Source organism: Haliotis asinina, chromosome 12 (assembly GCF_037392515.1).
Source record: "Haliotis asinina isolate JCU_RB_2024 chromosome 12, JCU_Hal_asi_v2, whole genome shotgun sequence".
In the NCBI taxonomy this organism is placed as follows: Eukaryota; Metazoa; Mollusca; class Gastropoda; order Lepetellida; family Haliotidae; genus Haliotis; species Haliotis asinina.
In genome coordinates this window covers 10,987,497-11,009,941 of record NC_090291.1, presented here as the reverse complement: position 1 = coordinate 11,009,941, position 22,445 = coordinate 10,987,497, and the positions used below count along the sequence as shown (strand labels likewise).

At 39.2% G+C, this 22,445-nt stretch overlaps 2 protein-coding genes across 2 annotated transcripts; one reads left to right on the top strand and one right to left on the bottom strand.

The window, feature by feature from the left end:
* The first annotated feature begins 550 nt into the window (after positions 1 to 550).
* On the top strand, positions 551 to 10,893 carry LOC137257723 (uncharacterized). Its single transcript, XM_067795131.1, has 8 exons — positions 551 to 804; positions 3,089 to 3,287; positions 3,487 to 3,989; positions 4,600 to 4,660; positions 6,569 to 6,635; positions 7,978 to 8,099; positions 8,366 to 8,486; positions 9,541 to 10,893. The coding sequence occupies exons 1-8, from the start codon at positions 787 to 789 to the stop codon at positions 9,662 to 9,664; spliced, it is 1,215 nt and encodes a 404-aa protein (XP_067651232.1). The 5' UTR covers positions 551 to 786; the 3' UTR covers positions 9,665 to 10,893.
* A 2,593-nt stretch (positions 10,894 to 13,486) lies between these two features.
* On the bottom strand, positions 13,487 to 21,094 carry LOC137257724 (acyl-coenzyme A diphosphatase NUDT19-like). Its single transcript, XM_067795132.1, has 3 exons — positions 20,238 to 21,094; positions 18,801 to 19,008; positions 13,487 to 16,676 (listed from the first exon to the last, which is right to left on the bottom strand). The coding sequence occupies exons 1-3, from the start codon at positions 20,982 to 20,984 to the stop codon at positions 16,435 to 16,437; spliced, it is 1,197 nt and encodes a 398-aa protein (XP_067651233.1). The 5' UTR covers positions 20,985 to 21,094; the 3' UTR covers positions 13,487 to 16,434.
* Positions 21,095 to 22,445: the final 1,351 nt, after the last annotated feature.

The window sequence follows — 22,445 nt, the reverse complement described above, 5'->3', positions numbered from 1 at the left end:
ATACCTTTCAACAAGGTGTGTTCCCTTCTAAATATTAAATGAATGTGTGAAAGGAGTTTTTATCGACACAATGTATAGTCTATCATCGCGGTGAATCGAGAATGGAAGCCAGTGAGCTATAACATACCGACTTTACTACAAATATACTGTCCTAATACTGACACTAATAACAATTATTTGACTTAAACTGAAGCTACAAAACAGTTAACTTATCTTCTACAAGTGATGTAGATTTTCAGTTGTCACAATACTCAGCGAATTTAATCAGCTTTTGAAAATGACCCGGGCTCAGTCTAAATACTAAGCTGCCGCCATATTGACTACACTGCTGAGGCATGCGTTCAAGAGCTTTTCGAGCAGTTTCCTGTCCCTCGCTATATAGTCTCCCTGCTGAACATAACGCAAGATCAATTTCCTTATTTCTGTGATGACGTATATACTGCTCTCCACGTGCGTGTGTTTACTTCGAAAGCTCTAGACAGTGTCTGCTAGATGTCGCTGACGACTAAAGGTTATAGCAGGCAGTGTTTAGAGTTTCTAGTGTTTATTTATCGCTAAGTGATGTCATATCGAGGTTAACCACGGAGAGACGTATGGTTAACCTCTTTGAAGGGGTTTAGCGCAATATATGCTGACATGCTTATTTGTGCCAGTATATATATATCAACCGATATTTTGATCATTTCAGTCCTTCCACTACCACCTGAGACACGACAGGTCTGAAATCAAAGCGCAGTTGAAAGTACATGTACTGGTGTATTGAAAAGTCGGAATGACACTAATGAAATGACGGCAGAAGTTCACGTAAGTTGTAGAAGGCCAGTTCTAACCCGGATCTATATAGAGGATACTAAACGACCTTCCGTGTAATACCATTTTTATTAAACGAGTTAATGATTTGGTATCAAACGAATGAAAGCGAGTTTGATACGAAATCTAACGAGTTTAATAAAAATGATATTTCACGGAAGCGAGTTTAGTATTCTGTTTATTACTCGCCAACATAAATTGACAGAAACTGCCGTGAAATTCCCTACAGTGTGAGGACTCTCAGCTTTCCGCGAGTCAAGCAAGGTCTAGTAAAATTGCGACATCGGCAATAGCATTGTGACGTCACAATTTTAGCCATTTTGACGTCATACGTCAAGCGCGCGGTATTACACTAGTGCAATATTGCCGTAAAAATATTACACTGTGCACAGCATCTTCAACGGGCGAGTAATAAATGGTGATATTATATGTGGTTGTCAGGCCTGAGGGCACCCAACATTGGAAAGTAAACTTAAATAATAATCGTGTATGTAGTTTTAATCGTTTTTCATGTAGTCATCCAAGTCATCAGTTAGAAAAATGTGGTTCCATTTAAATCTAATTGAACATTATTCATATAATATATTATGTGAAGCAGTTGATTGAATAATCAGTCATTGGATTGATCTCACTTGATTATTGCTAGGGAGACTAATCAATATTCATAATAACATGCAATTAAAGTTAAGTATTTTTCTTATTGTTATGTTTGTTAAATCAAGACAATTGATGCAGTTGATTGGCTTTCAACTGCTGCGTGAACAACATACTGTAGTCGTGTGCGTGTCTCACGAGGAGGCATCAACAATCGTCTTGATTGCAGTATAAATTAATAATTGTACAATCTTACGATTGTGTCTCATTATTGCCCACATGATTTTGTGGTGGGGTTTATGATAACTACTGATCATTGATCCTTTACTGAGCTCTGATTACCTATTTGCATATTGTGACTAATGTGAGCGATAACCAGCACTTGGTTAACTTTGCATAACTTTGCAGATTCTGATACCTTTCGGTATGCACTTACCGAAACAAAGCATCACAAATGCCAATTCAACCAATAAGGTTGGAAAAAAACAAAAAACGTCATAAAAAAGCCTGCGAAATCGGAGTTCAAACAATTCACTAATTTTCCCCCAGCATTGTGGGAAAAATTGGTTTCAACAGCTATGCCGCGCTGCACTCATAGCGCATGTGCAGTGAGTAGGTTGGCAGAGCTTGAAACAGTATTCCTGCCCTCAGTATGAGGTCGTGAGCAGTAGTCTAATCTTGGTTGTCTACATAAGTAAGTAAATAGTCTACTTGTTACATAAAAAAGACCATGTTGATAGTGATAAGCAGACTCTGTCAGAGAGAAGACTAAATGTCTGGTTTATTGACACCTATGTGTCTGCCTGCCTGTCTGCTGATGACAATATGCAATGCACAACTTCAATTACTGACCATTTGCAATTTGAAATTAACACCTAACAGGCTTGCAAGCCATAAACAAACCTCCGGGTAAGCATATCGGCAAATGAACCAGTGGCCAATGACAAGGTGTCGTTACACATGAATGCACACACACCGGCCCTGACTGGGTTTGGTATCGTGCCTGCTTCGTTTCGAGGGAGGTAAACCCAAGTACAAAATATTGCACTTTTAATTTGCGATTATAGGCTTATAGTTTTGTTTATTTCTTTTTTCACAATCAACAAAGCCTTTTTTGTATCATGAACAAGTGATAACTGTGTTTCAATTATGTTTGATTTTTGGGTTGCATTTGACCTTTAATAATCAAGGGAAGTAGAGGTGGTGGGGGAACCGAGTGGTTAAAGCGTTTGCCTGTCACGTCAAAAACCTGGGTTTTATTCCCCTCATGGGTACAATATATGAAGCCCATTCTTGGTGTCCCCTGCTGTGATATTGCTTGAATAGTGCTTAAAGCTGCGTAAGACCAAATTCACTCACTGTCGGATCGAAGTAGGGTTATAAAGGTTGTACATACGGTTCGGGTAGTGAAAAATGTCACATGAAATGGATGTCAAAGCCCTTCACCCTTCGTTGCCCCACTTTCTGTCTCTGAAGCCTGCCAAATGTGCTTCATTCTGTTCATTTATGGGGCAGTGGGACGACCTAGTGGTTAAAGCGTTCGCCCAGCCTGCCTAAGACCTGGGTTCAGTTCCCTACATGGGTACAATGTGTGAATCCCATTTCTGTTGTAATACTACTGGAATATTGCTGAAAGCAGCGTAAAAACATACTCACTCACTGCGCATCTTCTCTTACATTTCAGCAACTTGTATGCGACAAGCCCACCACTGCCTTCACAATGCAGAGTAAAGGATGTGATGATCCCAGAAAAGTTTGTCTCTACCATGACAATAGATGGAGAGGCCGTTTTCAATACTTCATCAATCATATAAGAGGGAATATTGTGCCTGTCATCTACCTCGCCAGGTTCAATAAGCTTGTGTGTACGTGCATACCTCAAGGTAATTACCTTTATATTTTTGCGGCTGTCAATATTGGCTCCTGGTAGGGGTCTAAAACAGTAATGTGTAATCATGTGCGTTATAGACTTATTTATAACGTATTTTGGATTGTGAAGTTAATTGTCATCGATAACACTATGGTTATCACATGAGTGATTTTTTGTTGTATTTGTCAGATTTTTATCCTTTTCTGTTTCAGAAAAATTTCCAAGGAATTTTAACAAGGTCTTGTCTGAGTTTTCCACTAAAGACATACCAAACAGAAACGCCAGGGATTTTGTGGAATATTTGTATGGGTGCGACATCTGGAAAGAACAGCATAGAAGTAGAAGTGCTAAACGTCTCATCTACCTTCTGCATTGTGCATTGCAACAAGACTTTCACCTGATTGATCATGTTGATGACCCCAGTGTGAATCAGGACATCTGGATGTCAGAAACATTTAGGTTTACAGTGAAGACAACTGAACGTCGATTCATGGGGTTTCTTATTGGGCAAAAGGGTCAAAATATCCGTAAAATAGAGAGACAGTGTAGGTGTAAAATAAACCTGAAGGTCGAATTTGTCAGTGGACTAAACCATACAGTTGCAGCCGTGATTAAATACCTTTCACGAAAACCTGTAAATTTGGAGGATGCTTATCAGCATCTTGTAAAGGAAGCAAATCGGATTGCTGTGGAAAGAGAATACTGTCGACTGAGGGTAGGTGAATGGCATATTTGTTTTGTTTTATTTGGTATTTGTTTGTTGTTTGCTGTTTAATGCTTAATTCATTAATGTAACAGCTATATGGAAGTGATCTGTTAAGTAAATTAATCTGGACCAGCCAATCCAGTGATTGACATGAGCATCAATTTATGCAATACTGGCAAGCCAAGTCAGCGAGCCTGTCACCCAATCATCGGTTGCTGGAGGCCAACTCTAACCCCTATCTACATGGGTCCATAATTGTTTAGATTAGAACAGGCTCTCATCCTACTAGCAGTTGTCATGGAAACTTATCTTATCGTTAGATCCTGTAACTGACCTGCACTTGTCGTACTGAAATCAGATGTTTTTATCTGAACCAATGCCTCTCAATGTGAAGGTCTATTACAACCTTCACAATAAAAGAAATTTCACCTGTTAGTCTGTCGTACAGACCCTGAAGCAAATATATCCAGGAAAGCCAATGTTTTTCAGTAAAAAACGTTCAGAGACTACTTGTTAGTCTACTGATGTGTTTGCCCTATGAGGTGAGTTCAGATCTTTATGCAAGGAAGTATCATACAAAATGAAACATTGATATTAATTGATATGATCTTTGTGTCAGACGCTGGAGTATTATCGGAGAAAGAGTGAAAGGGTCAGCAGGAACACGCACCATTCAAAAGGTAACTAGAATTTTAGATCTGTCATAACATTGTTACTTCCTGTTTTGTTTATCGGTTGTTTATCTGTTCACCACATTCAGCAATATTCCAGCTATATAGCGGTAGTATGTAAGAATTCATGGTCATGTCTGGACCGGACAAACCAGTCATCAACAGCATGATCATCAATCTACGCAATTAGCATACAAAGACACGTTTCAACCAAGTCAGTGAGTCTGACTACCAGATCCTGTTGGTCGACTCTTCTTTCAACAAGCATAATGGTTACTGAAAATGAATTCTAACCCAGAACTTCACTGCCAGATAAAGCACACTATTACCACAGTAACCATGGTAACCACACTCTGACCCACTTCTTGGCTCTAATAGTTGTTGGGGCGGTGGGGTAGCCTAGTGGTTAAAGCGTTCGCTCGTCACACCGAAGACCCGAGTTCGATTCCCCACATGGGTACAATGTGTAAGGCCCATTTTCTGGTGTCCCCCGCCGTGATATAGCTGGAATATTGCTAAAAGCGGCGTAAAACCAAACTCCCTCCCTCCCCTCTAATAGTTGTCTTACACAAGAAAGTATACTTAATCACAGTTCATATTTTATCGTGGTCATGTGACACGATATACTTAGAATATGACCACGAAACGGTCAATGCTACTGACAAGCCATTTGTACTGAAAGGTGTCAGTTTCATTCATTTTTGAACAAAGTTTGTTTACAAATTTCACTTGTATGAATTGATGTCATGTTTGGTCCTAAATACAGTGGAAGCTGTCTAAACTGGCACTCATCAGGACTGAAGAAATAACCTGGCTTGGAAATGTAGAACTACATACAACTAGAACTGAACCAGTTTTGTCACTCTCATATACATTGTTGCATCATGTCATTCTCTCAGTTATTGCACACATTGACTCAAATCACTAAATACATGTACCGATATACCTAATACTGAACTAAGATTAAATTGTCTTCATATTTGTCGGCAACCACGTAGCATCAATGCAGGATTAATTGGTGGCAATACACATATGACCAACTCCTCCTGTGCGGCTGGATTAGACTGTGCTAATTACTTTAAAAACGAATGTTCGAACAGCTCATTTCACGCAGAGATCTGGAATTGAAGACTGCCAGATTGCAGAGCTTTAAATGATGATAAGGGTACAAGCTACAGACAGAGATTTTATCCTGGTGTTGACAGCTGTCGGTTTGGACAGCGTCCACTGTAGCTTCATGTGTCATATTATACTGTATTTGCAGTGTGATGGAATAGGAAGAAACTGCTTGTATACAAGTGATAAATATGTAGGTCATATTTTTGTTTAAAATAGCTATCAAATACTATTTTTGTCCTTTCCTAACACTTCCCTTCAAATCCAAATGTATATATTTTACATCATGTTACCAAATTATATTTATTTACCTATCGAGTTGGCAATGTAACTTATCCAAAATTACATATCCAATACTGTCTCCCAAAATATCTGCATGTACAATGATTTCCAACTTTATAATTACAAGGAAAGTTTCATAATTGAAAAAATATATACATATATGAAGGCAAGTGTACTAAGAAGTGAATTGTGTTCAGTTTTCATGCAGTTAAGTTATGTGTCAATTTTGGCAAGGTTCTGGTTCTTATTGTCACATGTTCGGAAACCACATGTAAACCAGTGCAGTGAAAAAAATAAATATACTGAACAGCAAAAGAAACACAACTGGGATTTTTTTGTCAAGTTTTTAAATAGAAGACATAAACATGAATGCTTGCTTTCATGAGATTTTAGTTTTGCAAACCTTGCATTTCTATTGCTGTTCAGTATATAGTATATGTGTATAGACCTGCTGTATATAGGTGTCAATGTACAGTAGAATGTGATTGTTATGTTCTTATGTTCTATTTGTTTGAACAGATACCAACTTCAATGAGAAGATGTCAAACGTCAGAAAATTTGAGAAGAGATTCAAAAACAACAGACAGTACGTTATTATTTGATATAATATAGGGATTCCCAAAAACATCCCTTGGCTACCAGTTTTTGGAAAAAACGTATATTCTGAACAGCAAATTTGTGTAGCATTAAGAAAGTATGAACGTTTTTAATATTGCTCAGTGTTTTGTTACTTTGATGCTGTGCTTCAGTTCAAATAACACAAGTGTCATCTCACATGTAGTAAGTGAATGAGTCAGGTTTTATGTTGCTTTTAGCAATATTCCAGCAACATCACAACAGGGGACACTAGAAAAAAGCTTCACACATTGTAACCATGTGGGGAACTGAACTTGGGTCTTCTGGTTTTACACGCATAGCGTCTGATCGACCTAATTTGTAAAAAGTACCTTAAAACAGCAACATATAAACCAAGACATTTTGAAATTGAAATGGCTCAGGATTGTAGTGAAAATTTCATGCGCAAAAGATTTTGACTATGTATTTATTTCTGTACACACTGCTATGAAACCTACTGTGAACACTGATACAGAGTACACAATAGTTTCCAAATTTTGTTACCCAGTTGGACTAGCTACACCTAAAAGTTACTAGCCAACAAAATAATTCACTAGCCGGAAATTGAATGTAGAAACTAAGCAGAAGATAAGAAAAATAGACGACAATAAGATATCGCAGGCATGACATGTGTTTCATCATTAAGTTTTTGATATGATGAACATTTTTGTCAGACCATAAGCTTGCATGATTTAAGAGTTCATTATAACTTAACAGGTCGGAGAGATTGATATATTTACAAAATGACCCCATGAAAATTTACTAGCCAGTTCGGCTAGTGACTGCAGGGATTCAAAAATATTTTGAAAACCCACTTGCCACAGGGCAAGTTACTTCAAGAAAGTAACTTGTCCTGACTAATTTTCCACTTGCCCTGATTTTATGACACAATGCATGATGTTAACGTTTACTGGAGTATTTACTGAAGAGTTATAATTTCTCTCTCTTCAAGCTCTACTTTATTATTAGTGCTAATTCTAATAGCTTCATTATGAGCAGATATGAAATGAAATCCAAGATTTTTTGCATTTTGAAACCATAAGTGGAAATTATCTAGTAGTCCACAGGCATGTAAGATATCATTATTTGATTTCCCGAAATGAAAACTGACTTGTCCCAGGCATTGGGCGATGGGATTTTTGGACCCCTGCTGTGGAGATTTACTGGCCCAAGTGGGTAGCGGCCAGTAGTATAAGTAATAAGTAATAAGTAAAATTAGTTTGAACTGGTCTCGTGCCCTCATTACTTATACTACTCGGCCCATTGGCTGTTTTGCACACTGATCATATGTGAATGTGGGTTTGTATTTGCAGCCGCCATGGCAGACAAGAGAACGTCTCCAAACTGGAGGGGAGTCGCTGCCTCAACTGTTTGGTCGGTTACACTACACCATTGTTTAAGGCTGCCAAGTGTACTCACCATCCCGGATATATAGGTTTGAAAATATTTGTCGCCTCATCCTAAGGTACAGATACAAATAGGAAACAAAGTTGCATATTTGAGCATTTAAATAGCCCTCATTAATTTAATTTGAAATATCAACTGTCGTTATTATCCTGGTTTGGTTTTGTTTTAATGTTTGTATTCACAAAAGTGAGAATGGGATTGATTTCTCCAACTTAGGACACCTCTCAATTTTACGTCCCCAAATCATGATTTTTTATTTGGCTAATAATACCATGATGATTTCACATGTTGTAGTTGCTGATCCATTGACAAACAGAAATGGGGGCAAGAAGCAGACACCAAATCACAAGTGGACATGTTGCGACCTGTTGGCTCAGACAGCCAATGCTACCTTGGAAGAGCATGCAGAGACTGGGTATGTGGAGATGCAATAAACTGCATCACAATGCTTTTCAGAGTGAGTGAGTGAGGTTGGGTTTACACCACTCAAAGCAATATTACAGCTATATGGCGCCAGGCTGTAAATAATCGAGTCTGGACCAGAAAATCCAGTGATCAACAGCATGAGCATCGATTTGTGCAACTGGGAACTGATGACATGAGTCAGCCACGTCAGCAAGCCTGACCACCCAATCCTGTTAGTTGCCTCTTACGACAAGCATAGTCGCCTTTTATGGCAAGCATACGGTTGATGAAGGCCTATTCTACCCTGGATATTACGGGTCACTTTTCAGAGCATCATATCATCATTAGTAGCTATGGCATCACAAGAAATAACATCACATATCTCTTGAACTAATACTTGTTAGATGAACATTTTAAACTGAAGACACTAGATATTAGTCTATACAAAACAGAAAGAGAAAGAGAACGCCATGTGACAATTACAATCTCACCATTGCACATATAAACAAACTCTCATTGATGAATGTTTTTAACTCCCAAGCAAGCTTTGGACTTCACACTTTTATAGAGTCTTGAAACTTAGGATGAAAATCTCTGAATTTGGTCAGCTGCTGAAATGTTGCACAGAAAGAGACAGGGCTTCTGATACACTACTAGCACCAGTTCTACAATCTCACATAGAATGAAGCTGAAATCCATGAGTCCACTGTGTCCAAAAGTGGCATCATAGAAGCTGTAATATCAATAGTCAGTCTCATAGTCCCTTAACTACATTTATTTCACTTCTGCCCAGCCCTCACTGCACAAAAAAGTAAGACTTGATTTCCTAAGGGTCTAAATCTCCTAACTCACTGGGGCTCCGTTTCAATTTAAATGAGTTTATTTGTTACTATCAAAAATATATTCAGAGACAAGGAATTAGTCTATAGTAATAAAATAGATAGCCTTAACCCATGGATTTCAGCTTCTGCATATTGCTACTGGAATATGTCACAAGGAAAGCCATATCGGTTAACACATGTTGGTGTCAGGCTCCCTGTTGAGTGATGTCTTGTACTTTCCAGGTGTACTGTCGGCTTCCATAACTGGCGACCTGCAGGGAAACATGACAAGAGAGATATGAAATCGAGGATTTTGTGTATGGATGAATCCAATCTCTTTGTGGAGCCAAAAGTAGATTCAACCTAGATTCAACAGACAACAAGCCAGTCTCACTGTGGAGCTTGAGCTGATTATATGAACTACAATCCTATCTCGATTTGAGTCTTTAGAGCTGTTTGTTCCAGTGCTCAGTCTACACCAACTCTCTCAAACTAAATACCTGGGTGGAATAAGACAATGCAGTAGATGTTGAAACTTACTTGCCACTGACTCATGGTACGTTTGTGGCAACATTCAGTAAATCAAAGTCCAGACTTCGGACAATATCTGTGGTTTCTCAAGGAACACTTACTGATTCTTAGACAACGACTGACTAAATCAGAGGCCACAGTGAAATGACAGTGTTGGTGGAAAGACTCTTGATTTAGTTGTGCCTCATGGAGGAAAGCATCCAAGTGAAAGTTTACATTGTATCAGAAACAGGGCAATGAATGGTACAGATTATGACACCGACTTTAGTCTGATGAGGCAAATAGCTTCACACGTCATGGTGAGAGACCAGAGATGTTTTTGCATTGTGGAATATCTGATCAAATATTTGTACATCTGTGTGATCAGTGCAACTGTGTGATCAGTACAACTGTCTGATCAGTACAACAGTGTGATCTGTACAGTTTTGATCGATATAACTGTCTGATCTGTAGAAATGTGTGGTCAGTACAAATGTGTGATCTGTACAACTGTCTGATCAGTAAAACTGTCTGATCAGTGCAACAATGTAATCTGTACAGTTGTGTTACTCTGATCTGTAGAACTGTGTGGTCAGTAGAAATGTGTGATCTGTACAACTGTGTGATCAGTAGAACTGTCTGGTCAGTGCAACAATGTGATCTGTACAGTTGTGTTACTCTGATCTGTAAAACTGTGTGGTCAGTAGAAATGTGTGATCTGTACGACACTGATCAGAAGAACTGTCTGATCAATGCAACAATGTGATCTTTACAGTTGTGATCAATATAACTGTCTGATCTGTAGAACTGTGTGGTCAGTACAACACTGTGATCATTAGAAGTGTCTGATCAGTACAACAATGTGATCTGTACATTTGTTTTCAGTATAACTCTCTGATCTGTAGAACTGTGTGGTCAGCAGTACAAATGTGTGCTCAATACAACTGTGTGCTCAATACAACTGTGTGATCAGAACATTCCACAAAATATATTTTTTTATGTGAAGTGTGCAATTACACTAGTCTTGTTAAATAAATGAACAATTTATTGATTCTTGACATTTAAGTTTATTAAAATATAAATCTATCTTTGACTTGTATTAGGAACACACATGTGCACATCATATCTACAACCACAAGGTATTCAAGGTTATCTCCAGATACGATATGGTTACAACAGATGATTTAAAATCTCATGGGACTTGCTTTGTTTAACAACAGCTCCAAGTATCAAGATGTCAAGGACAAAACTTGGCACAATGCAGAGTAGAAATCTGTAACTATTACAGATTTTGCTAGTAGATCTGGATGATGCTGTTGCGTGATAGAGTTTAGTAGTATTCCAGCTAAATGGTGGTGGTCTGTGAATAATCAAATCTTGAACAGAAAATCCAGTGATCAACAGCTTAAGCACTGATCTGTGCAAATGGGAACTGATGACATGTCAACCAAGTCGGCGTGCCTGACCACCTGATCCCTTTACGTCGCCTCTTACGACAAACATGAAGGAGAATGTTCTAACCCTGATTTTCACGAGTGTTCTTCTGAGAGATATGTGGGGCGAAATAAGTGATATGTTTTCTTATTTAAAACTCAGAAATATTCCAGCTTCATGACTGGGGTGTGTAAATATGGCATGTAAGTATGGATATGACAATTCAGTGACTGTATTATGAACAACAATAGACTCAACAAAGTCTTGCAACTTAGTCAAAGTCACTACTTCAAGTGCATGAAATAAGGCCTGTCTGACCACCTGAGACAGGTTAGTTACAGATTTAAATTTTCAGGTAGCCAGCCCGATAGTCTCATGCAAAGTTAAGATGTTCCATACATCTGAGTGAATTCTTGGTGTCTGGTCTGGTGGAATCCAGTTTGAGCGGGTAACATTTTGAAGTCACCAGCCCTGATGTCTGGCTGGGTGTTTGGCTTATATACTTTGATCTTTCAATGTACGATTGTCGAAATTGGGAGATATATGTGATTGAATCAATGTTGATACAATAATAATGGATGTTTTGAGAATGCATCACCACATGCATGTATATTTCATTCATAGCAAAGCTGTTCAGTTATCCCCCATATTAGGTGACTGGAGTATGACATGAAAATTTCAGGTTTACAATTTTCAGTCAGTAGTGTGTGATTTCACTCTGAAAACCCTGACCATGCACAGATGCAAGAAAATTATCGGAACAAAATGGTCTGCAGTGATTTATCGACCTGCCTGAAAACCGTCAAGATTCATATTGACACCCCATGCACGTGTATGAGGCTCCCATGTTGTGCACATGCTTCCCATTCATTGTGTTTGCATGTTCTGATAACATGAAATGATGCTGCATACACAAGGTGAATGTCATTGTAACATTCCTCAATGGATTTTCTTTCTACCAGACTTCAAAGTTCAGTTTCCCCTACTTTTTGAAGAGTAGATTTCCATTAAAATGGAGAAAAGGAGCCCTAGACAGAATGGGGATCCTTAACCTGAGGGAATCAAGACTTGTTCCACATAGAGCTTCAGCATTGCAGAAAAGGCAGGACAGAAAGGAAATAATATCGTTCATGGATTGTGAGACAGATTGCACACCTACCTGTCTGAAGATGGGTTCATTGTCTGAGCAGTATCTAGTTATCAACTCTCCACCTTGCATACACAAGGTGAATGTCATTGTAACATTTCTCAATGGGTTTTCTTTCAACCAGACTTCAAAGTTCAGGTTCCCCTACTCTTTTTTAAGCGTATATCATACACTGCTTCTTCCAACCTGTATGTAAGTTATGACACAAAGTGATGAACTCACACTTGCCAGTTCCGAGAAGCCTGGAATTTTACCTTTTTTCCTACATATAGTTACATCAGTAACTTACTAACGATTTCAAAATGCACACACCTGTGTCAGTGAAATATGCCAGTTTGCCATGATTTGTGATACAATGACTACCTTTGTGTGTTGTCTAATGCTGTACTTAGCAATATTCATACCGTACGGCAGCAGTCTGAACCTGGACCAGACAATCCAGTGATGAACACTGACCTACACAACTGGGATACAATGACATTCACAGTCCATACAGTGAATCTGACCACCTGATCCCGTTAGTTGTCTGTTACGACAAGTAGGTGTTGCTGAAGACCAGGGTTTTATGCAACATTTAAATGTGGACTCTCCACAAATGTAGAGAATGGACACAGAAATACATTTCACTACATCCAGGCAGATGCAACATATTCATTGTACCCACAACACTTATCTATGGTTTGCTAAGCTTTTGTCTGTTTCTATCAGAGCAGCTGCATGCATCTTTTCATCCATTAGTCCACATGATCAATGATTCATTCCACTCTGAAAAAAAAATATCAAAGTGTACAAAGCCCTTATTCTCAAAATGTTCGTAGCCCTAAGGATTCTTAACTTTGATCGTAGCCAGTGTGTTAAGAATGGACTTAAGAAGTTCGTAGGGCTATGAACGTTTCGAGAATACCTAGCCAGTTCTCTACACTGCTACTCTACAGGACCCTCATCCTGCCATCAAGGACCTGTAAAACTAATAATCAGATATTCCAGGAACCACCATGTTTGTGAGTGACAGTAAAACCCCGGAAGACTAATTCTACCCTGGATCAGCACAGGTATACATGACTTAGTCAGGAACTACAGAAACAGTCAACACAGAGATTATCACACAATGCTTTATTGAATGCCATGTTCCAGTTAAATAGCATTTCTCACAGGATGTTTCTCTGAATACAATGTACATCTAGAACTTCTCAGATTGATCACTGGGGATATAACATGGACAGTGGCAGGCAACTTAATTAAAGTAGGATATAAAAAATCTTATTCCATAAATCTCTCCAAATTTCTTTAAAAATCTAGCTTCTAGAATGTTGAATTCTCTGTATACTCAAAAATTACTATCACGAAAAATGACTGACATAACAAAACAATATTCTAGAATGTTAACACAAGTACAAAATATGCTTAGCAGAGACTGCATGTAGTTCACGATCACCCTTAACAGTGTATGTCAGTTCAAATCCTGATACATAACTGCTTACCAGCACTGCTATGAGCTTTCAACAAAGTACTCTTGCTGGAAAGTCTACAGAAAAGATGAGTTTATTCTTGAAAGAACAGATCTGTGAAACAGGACTGTTTTTGCACATTAAAGTTACTCTACAATTGTTTACAAATAATGTACATTTATTTGTCAGAACACTTGCAAGCCAGTATCCCTTTGCCATTAAACTTAAGCTAAGGACTACAAAATTTTATCCAACATCAAACTTTTGAACTGGTTCTTATAATTCTTATCTTTCAATCAATGTAAATGTTTCTGATTAGTGATTAAGTCTTCATTAACAACTACTGCCAAGACACAGCTGGAACACTGAATAAATGTTACCCCAAACAATAAGGTGGAAAGAGCATAAATAAGTCATATGAGGAGTCTATATGTCTACACTGTTCAACCGCAAAAGATCTTGTGTGGACAAATGAGTTTTTGACAAGAAGAAATATCTGGACTCATCTTTTATATATCTATATCATATATATCCCACTCACATTTGGATATGACCAGATATCATTTTATTCTGTATACACTTTTCATACTATAGGAAACAGTATGTGCATCACCTATGAAAAATATACTTGTCAAAACTTGAGTAGTGTTATCATACTATTCATGCTCACTTGACGTGTTAACGTGCATAGCCTGCTCCAGTGCAAGCAACTTCAGTCAAACTATACAGACTTCATTTTGATTAACTCTTTAGTATCATCCTTTCAAATACAAAAGTGAGTAAATTTCGTCTTATGCTCCTTTTAGCAATATTCCAGCAATATCACCACAAACACACCAGAAGTGGGCTTGACACATAGTACCAATGTGTGAAATCAAACCCAGGCAGTGATTGAAATAATTTTTCAACTCAACCTGACAGCCGGGCTGGTAGCCCATAAATGCTGCCTACGCATCTTGAAAGTTGCCTGCCCACCTTTAAGTAACCCTCTCTTTGATTGGTTCTTATTGAACCATGTGACTAGAGATATCCAATCAAAGCGTAGCTTACTAAGCCAGCCAGTTTTACTGTGCTATTGCTATCTTCACTGGCTGAAGAGTTGTCCATATATAATTATGGAATATGCTCGTAGCTTTCATTCATCTTTCTTAAATAAAAATATGACATGACAATTAAAATGGAATCCTGAGAGCAAACTGCAAGTAGGTCACCCTTAAAAATTTCAGCCACACAATCGGGCTGGTGCAGAGAATTTCCTGGCAGCCCGGCTCAAAATTTACTGGCCATGGGCAGTCGGGCAGGCCGTTATTTCAATCACTGAACCCAGGTCTTTGTCAGGAAGAGCAAATGCTTAACCACTAAGCTACACACATACACCACCCCTTACCCTCCCCTGTAGTAGCAGTTGCAGTAGCAGTAATAATTAGAGGATATTAAACGAACTTCCCCTTTCTTATCAAGTTTATTTCACGAGGGACATAAACTTGATATGAAAGGGGAACGAGTTTTGTATCCTATTTATTATCCACATTCTAAAAAATGAAAATATCGTTAAAATAAAGTAATATTTTACTTTCCTTTATAGAACCATGTAACGCAGATTAATACAACATATTGGTGATTGGAATGTCAACCCCTTCACTCAAGGAAGTGCGAATAACGAGGGACTGTATGTCTCAAATAGTTGAGCTTAATGTTCTTCATCAGAGGACGAGTTCCTGTCAATAAATCGGCGACGCTTTGTGCAGGATGCCAGTGACGCCTTGTCATCTCGGCTTGGAATTCCCACTTGTCGAGATTCAATATTTATGTTGAAGAAAATTGGTCCTGAAAACACAGCCTACAACCTCGAATGAAGACGATTTCAAGGCTATTGTGTTCAGATTCTGGGAAGTGCTTTTGACCCCTACATAAGAAACCAAAGGAGGCATGGCAGTGACAATATGTTTGTGCGGGAGGACACGAATGGATGCTGCTGACAGTGGCAGTGATGGAGATACAAGAGCACTGCTCATCTTTTGATGTTGTGTGTTACTGTGCAGCCCTGACAACATACACGCAGAAGGTATTCAATCTTTTGATTATATTCACAACTCTTCCAACCAGTTGTCCGTAAATTCTGACGAAATCAATAATTTTCACGGGCAATGCCATATTTGTTATCACTCATGAGAGAACTGCTAGACGTATTTGTTTACTTATTTTTATAGATGATGATGATTTTAATGAAAATCATGAATGGAATGAGTGATGAAAGTAGTACCAGTAATGTCAAAGTTCATGTATTAGCCAATGAAATCACTCGAAGGTGTTATGAAACACCTTTTCGAAGTACCACGCAGGCAATAATACTGATTAAAGGTGTTGGTAGTTTAACCATATTGTTTAAAGGCTTCACTTGTCATTCTGAGGGTCCGGGTTTGATTGCTCACATGGGTACAATGTGTGAAGCCCATTTCTGGTGTCCTGTGACATGATATTACAGAAATACTGCTATAAGTGTCATAAAACCATACTCACTGACTAATATGGTGATAATTATAATAACCTACTTCACATCTTTCATACCATAAACATGATAAACATTATCCAACCACTTCATAGTTTCGATTCTGTGGACTCTAGTGTAAGATTGGCAAAGTCCACATATGGAGCTACATGTCCTGCTGTCATTTCAATACTGCAGGAGATACGTCCCTTGCGTCTTCCCTCACTGTCAACCTCATACCTTGTGCGGTGTTGTATAGGGTATTTCTGCTCTAATTCCTTCAGTGTCAGGCTGCTTTTCAGTATTTCCCCCTCTCCATAGACATCTGGCACCTTTGGATACAGCTCATCCCCTGCAACAATTGCCATCATCTGATTGGTTGGTTGTCGTTTAATGCCACACCCAGCCATATTCCAGCCATATGGCATCAGTCTGTAAATAACTGAGTCTGGAGAACACAATCCAGTGATCAACAACATGAACATCGATCTATGCAAATGGGATACGATGACATGAGTCAAACAAGTCAGTGAACCTGACCACACAAACCCAGTGTTGCCTCTGACACTGACAGCAAGCATTGGTTGCTGTAGACGAATTCTAACTGGATCTACATGGGTTAGTATATATAACAGTTGATAGCTGAATAATGACAACAATGAAAAGAGGTATATGCCATTAATATTCCAGGCAAAAGATCAAAAAGTTTTGAATACTATTCTCAAAACTCCCTTACACATGGCATAAGCTATAACATGACACAACAGAAGCTTAACAGTTACATTACCATCTTTTCCTACAAGATACCCATTCACTGGTGGGTCAACAGGCATAATTCAGTCACCAGGGCCTAGATTTTCAAAGTTCATTCAGAGCTAAGATAGTCATAAGTTAATGTTATTGTATGGGACTTATGACTACACTTAGCACTAAGAGAGCTTCGAAAATCTAGCCCCTGGTTCAAGAGTGTTGAAGAGACACCATATAAAACAGGCCATTCTGACTGGTACAGGACCAAAGACTTAAGTAAGGGTCCAAACAATGACTTATCCACTGTACTTCACAGTCACCATCGCTTTTCATCAACTGACTGTGATCGGTGATACACAGCAACATGTGAATCAAGGCATATTTTGAACAGTCACATGGCTGAAGAAACAACACTCAAAACAGGTATTGGGGGGAAAAGACCCAGGGCCCTGTTTCACAGAGCTCTCATAAGCCTAAGACCTCTTGACTATCCTTGTAGCATTCTTATCTCCAAAGCTGTAACACTGACTCATGATTTGTATAGTGCTATGACAGCTTTGTAAATATGAGCCCCGGAAGGATTCATGCGAGCTTGCACCCAGACACCCTTCCTCTACTCTCAGTGATTTATTGTAATGAACCTGGCCTGATTCTCAAGATCATGTTCCAGTACACACTGAACAGGAAACCCATTTCTAGTCAATTTTTTTTACCTTTCGTGCAGGTAAATTGTCATGCATCAGCACTACGGTTTTCCTTATCACTGTACATACAGGATATTGGGCAAGTTTTGGTATTTTTAATTAGAGGGTTTTGCACAAGGTAGATGATCACAGATTATTTCGCAAAATGGTGACCGGGGACCAGTGCTCCATTGTTCAAAACAACCTTATGTCTTAAGGTCAACTTTATCTGTAAGATTACAACCTTAGAACTTCACTAAGGTTAGCCTCCCATTTCACAAAACAACCTTAACTAAGGTTAACCTTAAGTTAAGGTTGAGAATGAAAGTTGGTCCAATGCAACCTTAGTGTCTCTAAAGTTGGGAAGGGAACATGGCAGCTGCTTTTATTTTATACAAGACTGAGAGAAGAGAGCGGAAGCAGTGTAGAGTGCAGAGAATGTACAGAGACAGAACGGGTCAACCTGACATGCTGAAATCGCTTGGTAACTAGGGACGCTGTCATTAATCCTGCGCTGAAGAGTTTAGCCTTAGTTAAGGTTACAGCTAAGGTGGCAGTCCGAGTTAAGGTTGCCCTTAGGTTGTTTTGTGCAACGGGAGTATCTTTTTCTTGTGGTGATCGCAACTCTTACCTTAGTGTTTAAGGTTGATTGCAGCTGAGATTGTTTTGAACAATGGAACACTGTTCAGTCTAAAATTTTGGGGTGCAGTGTGATTTGTAAATCTAAATCTGGTGGCAATCAAGGTCCATCTGGACCAGCACAGAGAACACAATAAAGAGAAGTAGACGATGTACAGCAGTGAGCAAACCCATTTGCTTGTGCACGGAAAAAGCAGGATGATTAAATTGATTTTGCATGTAGGAGTTTGCTCAGACAGGCTGTGCGCTTCACACTACACTTGATCTTGGACAGCAGACGGCCCTTTTGCTCACAATGGCAAGTGCCAGTGGGTGACACTCATACAAGCTAATACAGGTTAATTGTCAGGTCTGTGCTCAACTTATCCTTGTTTGCCAGTAACAGATTGAGTAAATCAACTCACCAGGCATAAGATACAGGACTGCATCTGCGCATTCAAATCTAACAGGCAGCCATCTCTCAATCCTGTTCCCTGACCGTGACCAACCAAAGTGAACCAAATCCTCCATACTGCCAATGTTCAGCAAACGAGCCAGTTCATACATCTGAGGTGGTGCTATGCCTGCCCATCCTCTTTCAAATTCCAGCAAAATATTCAACGGAGATCCCCACTGTTACAAAACAAACATTATTTTAAATAAAAACTTCAAACATATTACTTATTAAATTTACAATAGTGGCATAAGATCCAGACGATTCTAAGAACGTTATACAATCTATTGTGTAGACTGATGTCAGTGGAAAAAGTAAACAGGTGCAAGTTCATTATCATGATATTTCATCATCATCATCATCATCATCATCATCATCATCATCATCATCATCAAAATATTTGGCACTTACATGGATATATAAGCACAAGAATGGTGCTGACAAACTAAGGAACTCCATATGACAGTATTACATGTTATCATTTTCTCAGATGAGTACATATCCTAGCATCATTTTGGTTCAAACTCTCAATCTCGGAGAGGTGCACCTACTCGCCAGCACATAAACTTGGCCATATAACCCACGGAGGGTTAGATGGGTCCTCAAAAATGGAAGCCCAACAACTGATAGTCTTGATCACATACTCTGTGTTCCACTCTGACAAGTGTAAATTGGCATGACTACAATGGATGAACAAGTGTTGGCCACTAACGTGGATATGTCCCCTGTCACTAAAGAAGAATGAAATATTTATGACATATTCATTACTCTTTACTTTTTGCTCACACACAAGATATGTAAAATGACTTGTGTCTGGATAATCACCCAACGTAGGCTGTCAACAAAACTGAGGACAATGGTTGCAATGTTTTATGGAATATTGTGTTAACGTAAGTTCGAAAAGTGAACAAAGTGTTGTGGTCATATTGAAAATAAGATCACCATATTTGAAGATAGTGAATAAAATAGTTCATGAGATATCGTGTTAACAAGAAAATGAAAAGTGGCCAAAGTGTCATGGCGACTTTGAAAATAAGCTCAAGGTCACCAAAAATGACTGGTGTCTGCGTAATCCCCCAATGTAGGCTGTCACCAAATTTGAAGACGTTCATGAGATATCACGTTGACAAGAATTGGGACGTACATAAACAGACTTACTGAATTGCAACCCTGTTTGGTCTAGGGGGAGGTAACTCTTGTAATAACTCAAAATACATTTTATGACATAAAATAACACCTGACAATCATCCTAAAGCTGGATAATGCCAAGTGCTGCATGAAACAAACAAAACCCATGGCTGAATACACACTGCCTGGTCAGATGTAAGGTGCTTGATGACACAATAAGCACAACAATTGTCGATTACCATAAACACCAAGCTGTTCTATGCTTCTTCATCATTCATACCTGACTATGGACAGTTTCTCCGTTGTCTTCAGCCACATCTGGTTTTTCCTCCACACAACACAGAAAGAAGGCTGTGTCATATCTTCTTGGCTTTCGATGAAGGATAACCTCCTGCGCTGGTGTCAGCCAGTTTGACCACTCATACAGTGACCACACATCTGGCACAATATTCATATCACGACACATTGTGATGAACTCGGATGCATTTTCTTCAACCCTCTTCCTCCAAGAGTTAATGCTTGAATTACATTTCAATGCACTGCCGTATGTTGGTGAGTCCACATTAATCACTGTCGTTTGCTTCAGGTCGGCAACAGGCCTCGCGAGCAGAACGCCCGATTCTTCAAAAGTTTCTCGTATGGCACATATCCTAAAAGCTATTTCACTGGGGATTGCACTGAATTCTGCATCTCGAATCCGATCAAACATTGGTGCCCCTGGTCCATTACCCTTCACAAACCTAAACAAGTTTGATCTGGACAGTTCGCCAGCTTGACCGAATATGTCGTACCATTCCTTAGAAAAGTCTGCATCACTTGCTACTCCTCCCGGGAAGACATAGAGATTTGGCATAAAAGTTGACTTGCTGCTTCTTTTCAGCATCAGTGTCTCAAAGTTATCTCCCTTTGGTTCAGCTGTCGTCTGACAGGAGCCCACTGGTTTGAAAGTTATGCGACTGCGGCATCTATTTGCTGAGACAAGTATCAGAGTAGCGGCCTCTCGCCATGATTTCAAAAGGGCAGCCATGTTTTCACTATTTCAAAGTATACGCTTTCGCTGGCGACCGATATTTGGACCCGAAAATGCTAGAGTTACACACACGCTTCCATCTTGCAAAGTGCAAAGTCCACCGGGCTCCTTACACCGCACTTGATAAGAATAGTCACGGCGTAATTATCTGCGTGCACAGCTAGACTGCTTTGTTGTTTGTTCATGTCTAGTTTTGTTGTTTGTGTGTGTATTGCGGATTTCCAGCTATATAACTTTAAATAATCGATTTTGGAGAAGACAATTCAGTGAGAACATGAGCATAATTCATAATTTACCACTAGTTTGGGGGGTGGGGGGTGGGGGGTGCGCAATGAGGATCAGTCATTGCCCCCTCTCTCGTACGACAAACATGGTGTCATTAAGACAACCGGGATCTCTACGCTCCAAATTTTATCAAATGGTTCAAACATATCAATTTTGGTGCCTTCTGGTAAATCTTAATGTTTTGAATACGATGATAATAGCGATCCCGTTAACTAATAATTATATATTTAATTTTCACGTTTACTCGCACGTACGCACGCATCGATCGAGCGGAGAAAGTAACATGATGGATAACATCTGCGAGCTAATAAGAAGGCGTCTTGAAGATTTTAGCAATATTTCGATATTTCGGAGACACATAGGATCGGGATATCACTTGCTTGCCATCACTTATGCCATTCCATTTGTTTCGGCATCCATTTTAAAAAGATCTCTTGAGTTATCAAGATATGCAGTGTACAGTTTTCATGCATGGGAAAACGAGAAAGAAAGAACACGCACACACACACACACACACACACACGCACACTGCATGGGAACCTTTTATAGGAGTCGAACCCGGTTCTTCGGCGTCACGAGCGACCCCTTGAACCACTTGGCTTATCCACTGTCCTGCAGTCAGGGGTACCCATTTTAAAACAGTCACATACAAACCACACGGAGAGATTATTTTGTCCGCACCGTAACCGGTGTAGATCGAGATACTTAAGGCAAAACAAACTGTGTAATCTGGGTTGGCCATGCAGGTGACTGAGAAAGATCAAACGTCGAGTTTCTTACTGTTCCACACCCATCACCCGTTTTGTTCTTGGAAGGCAGGGGAACATCAATGTTGTACACAAATTGAGCAGGGTGGGGGTGGGGGTGGGGTCGTCATTCATTATGTACATGCTTCCCAGACTGAGGATCTGATACTCTAATCTCCGTTTACGATTTGCATGGGCTGAGGATAAACTCTCCAACGGATATTTACGGCGAGTTAAGAACAAAATCATTTTCTAACCAGGCAAACCACTGTTGAATTTAATGTAAATCAACCCAAACAATAATAACAAATCCACCAATAATAACTGATATACTAAATATCTTCTCATCTGCAACCGTCGGCTATTGCGCCGTAATATTTAAAGAAATAATGTCTTACGATTTCACAGGATATTACACTGCCACATA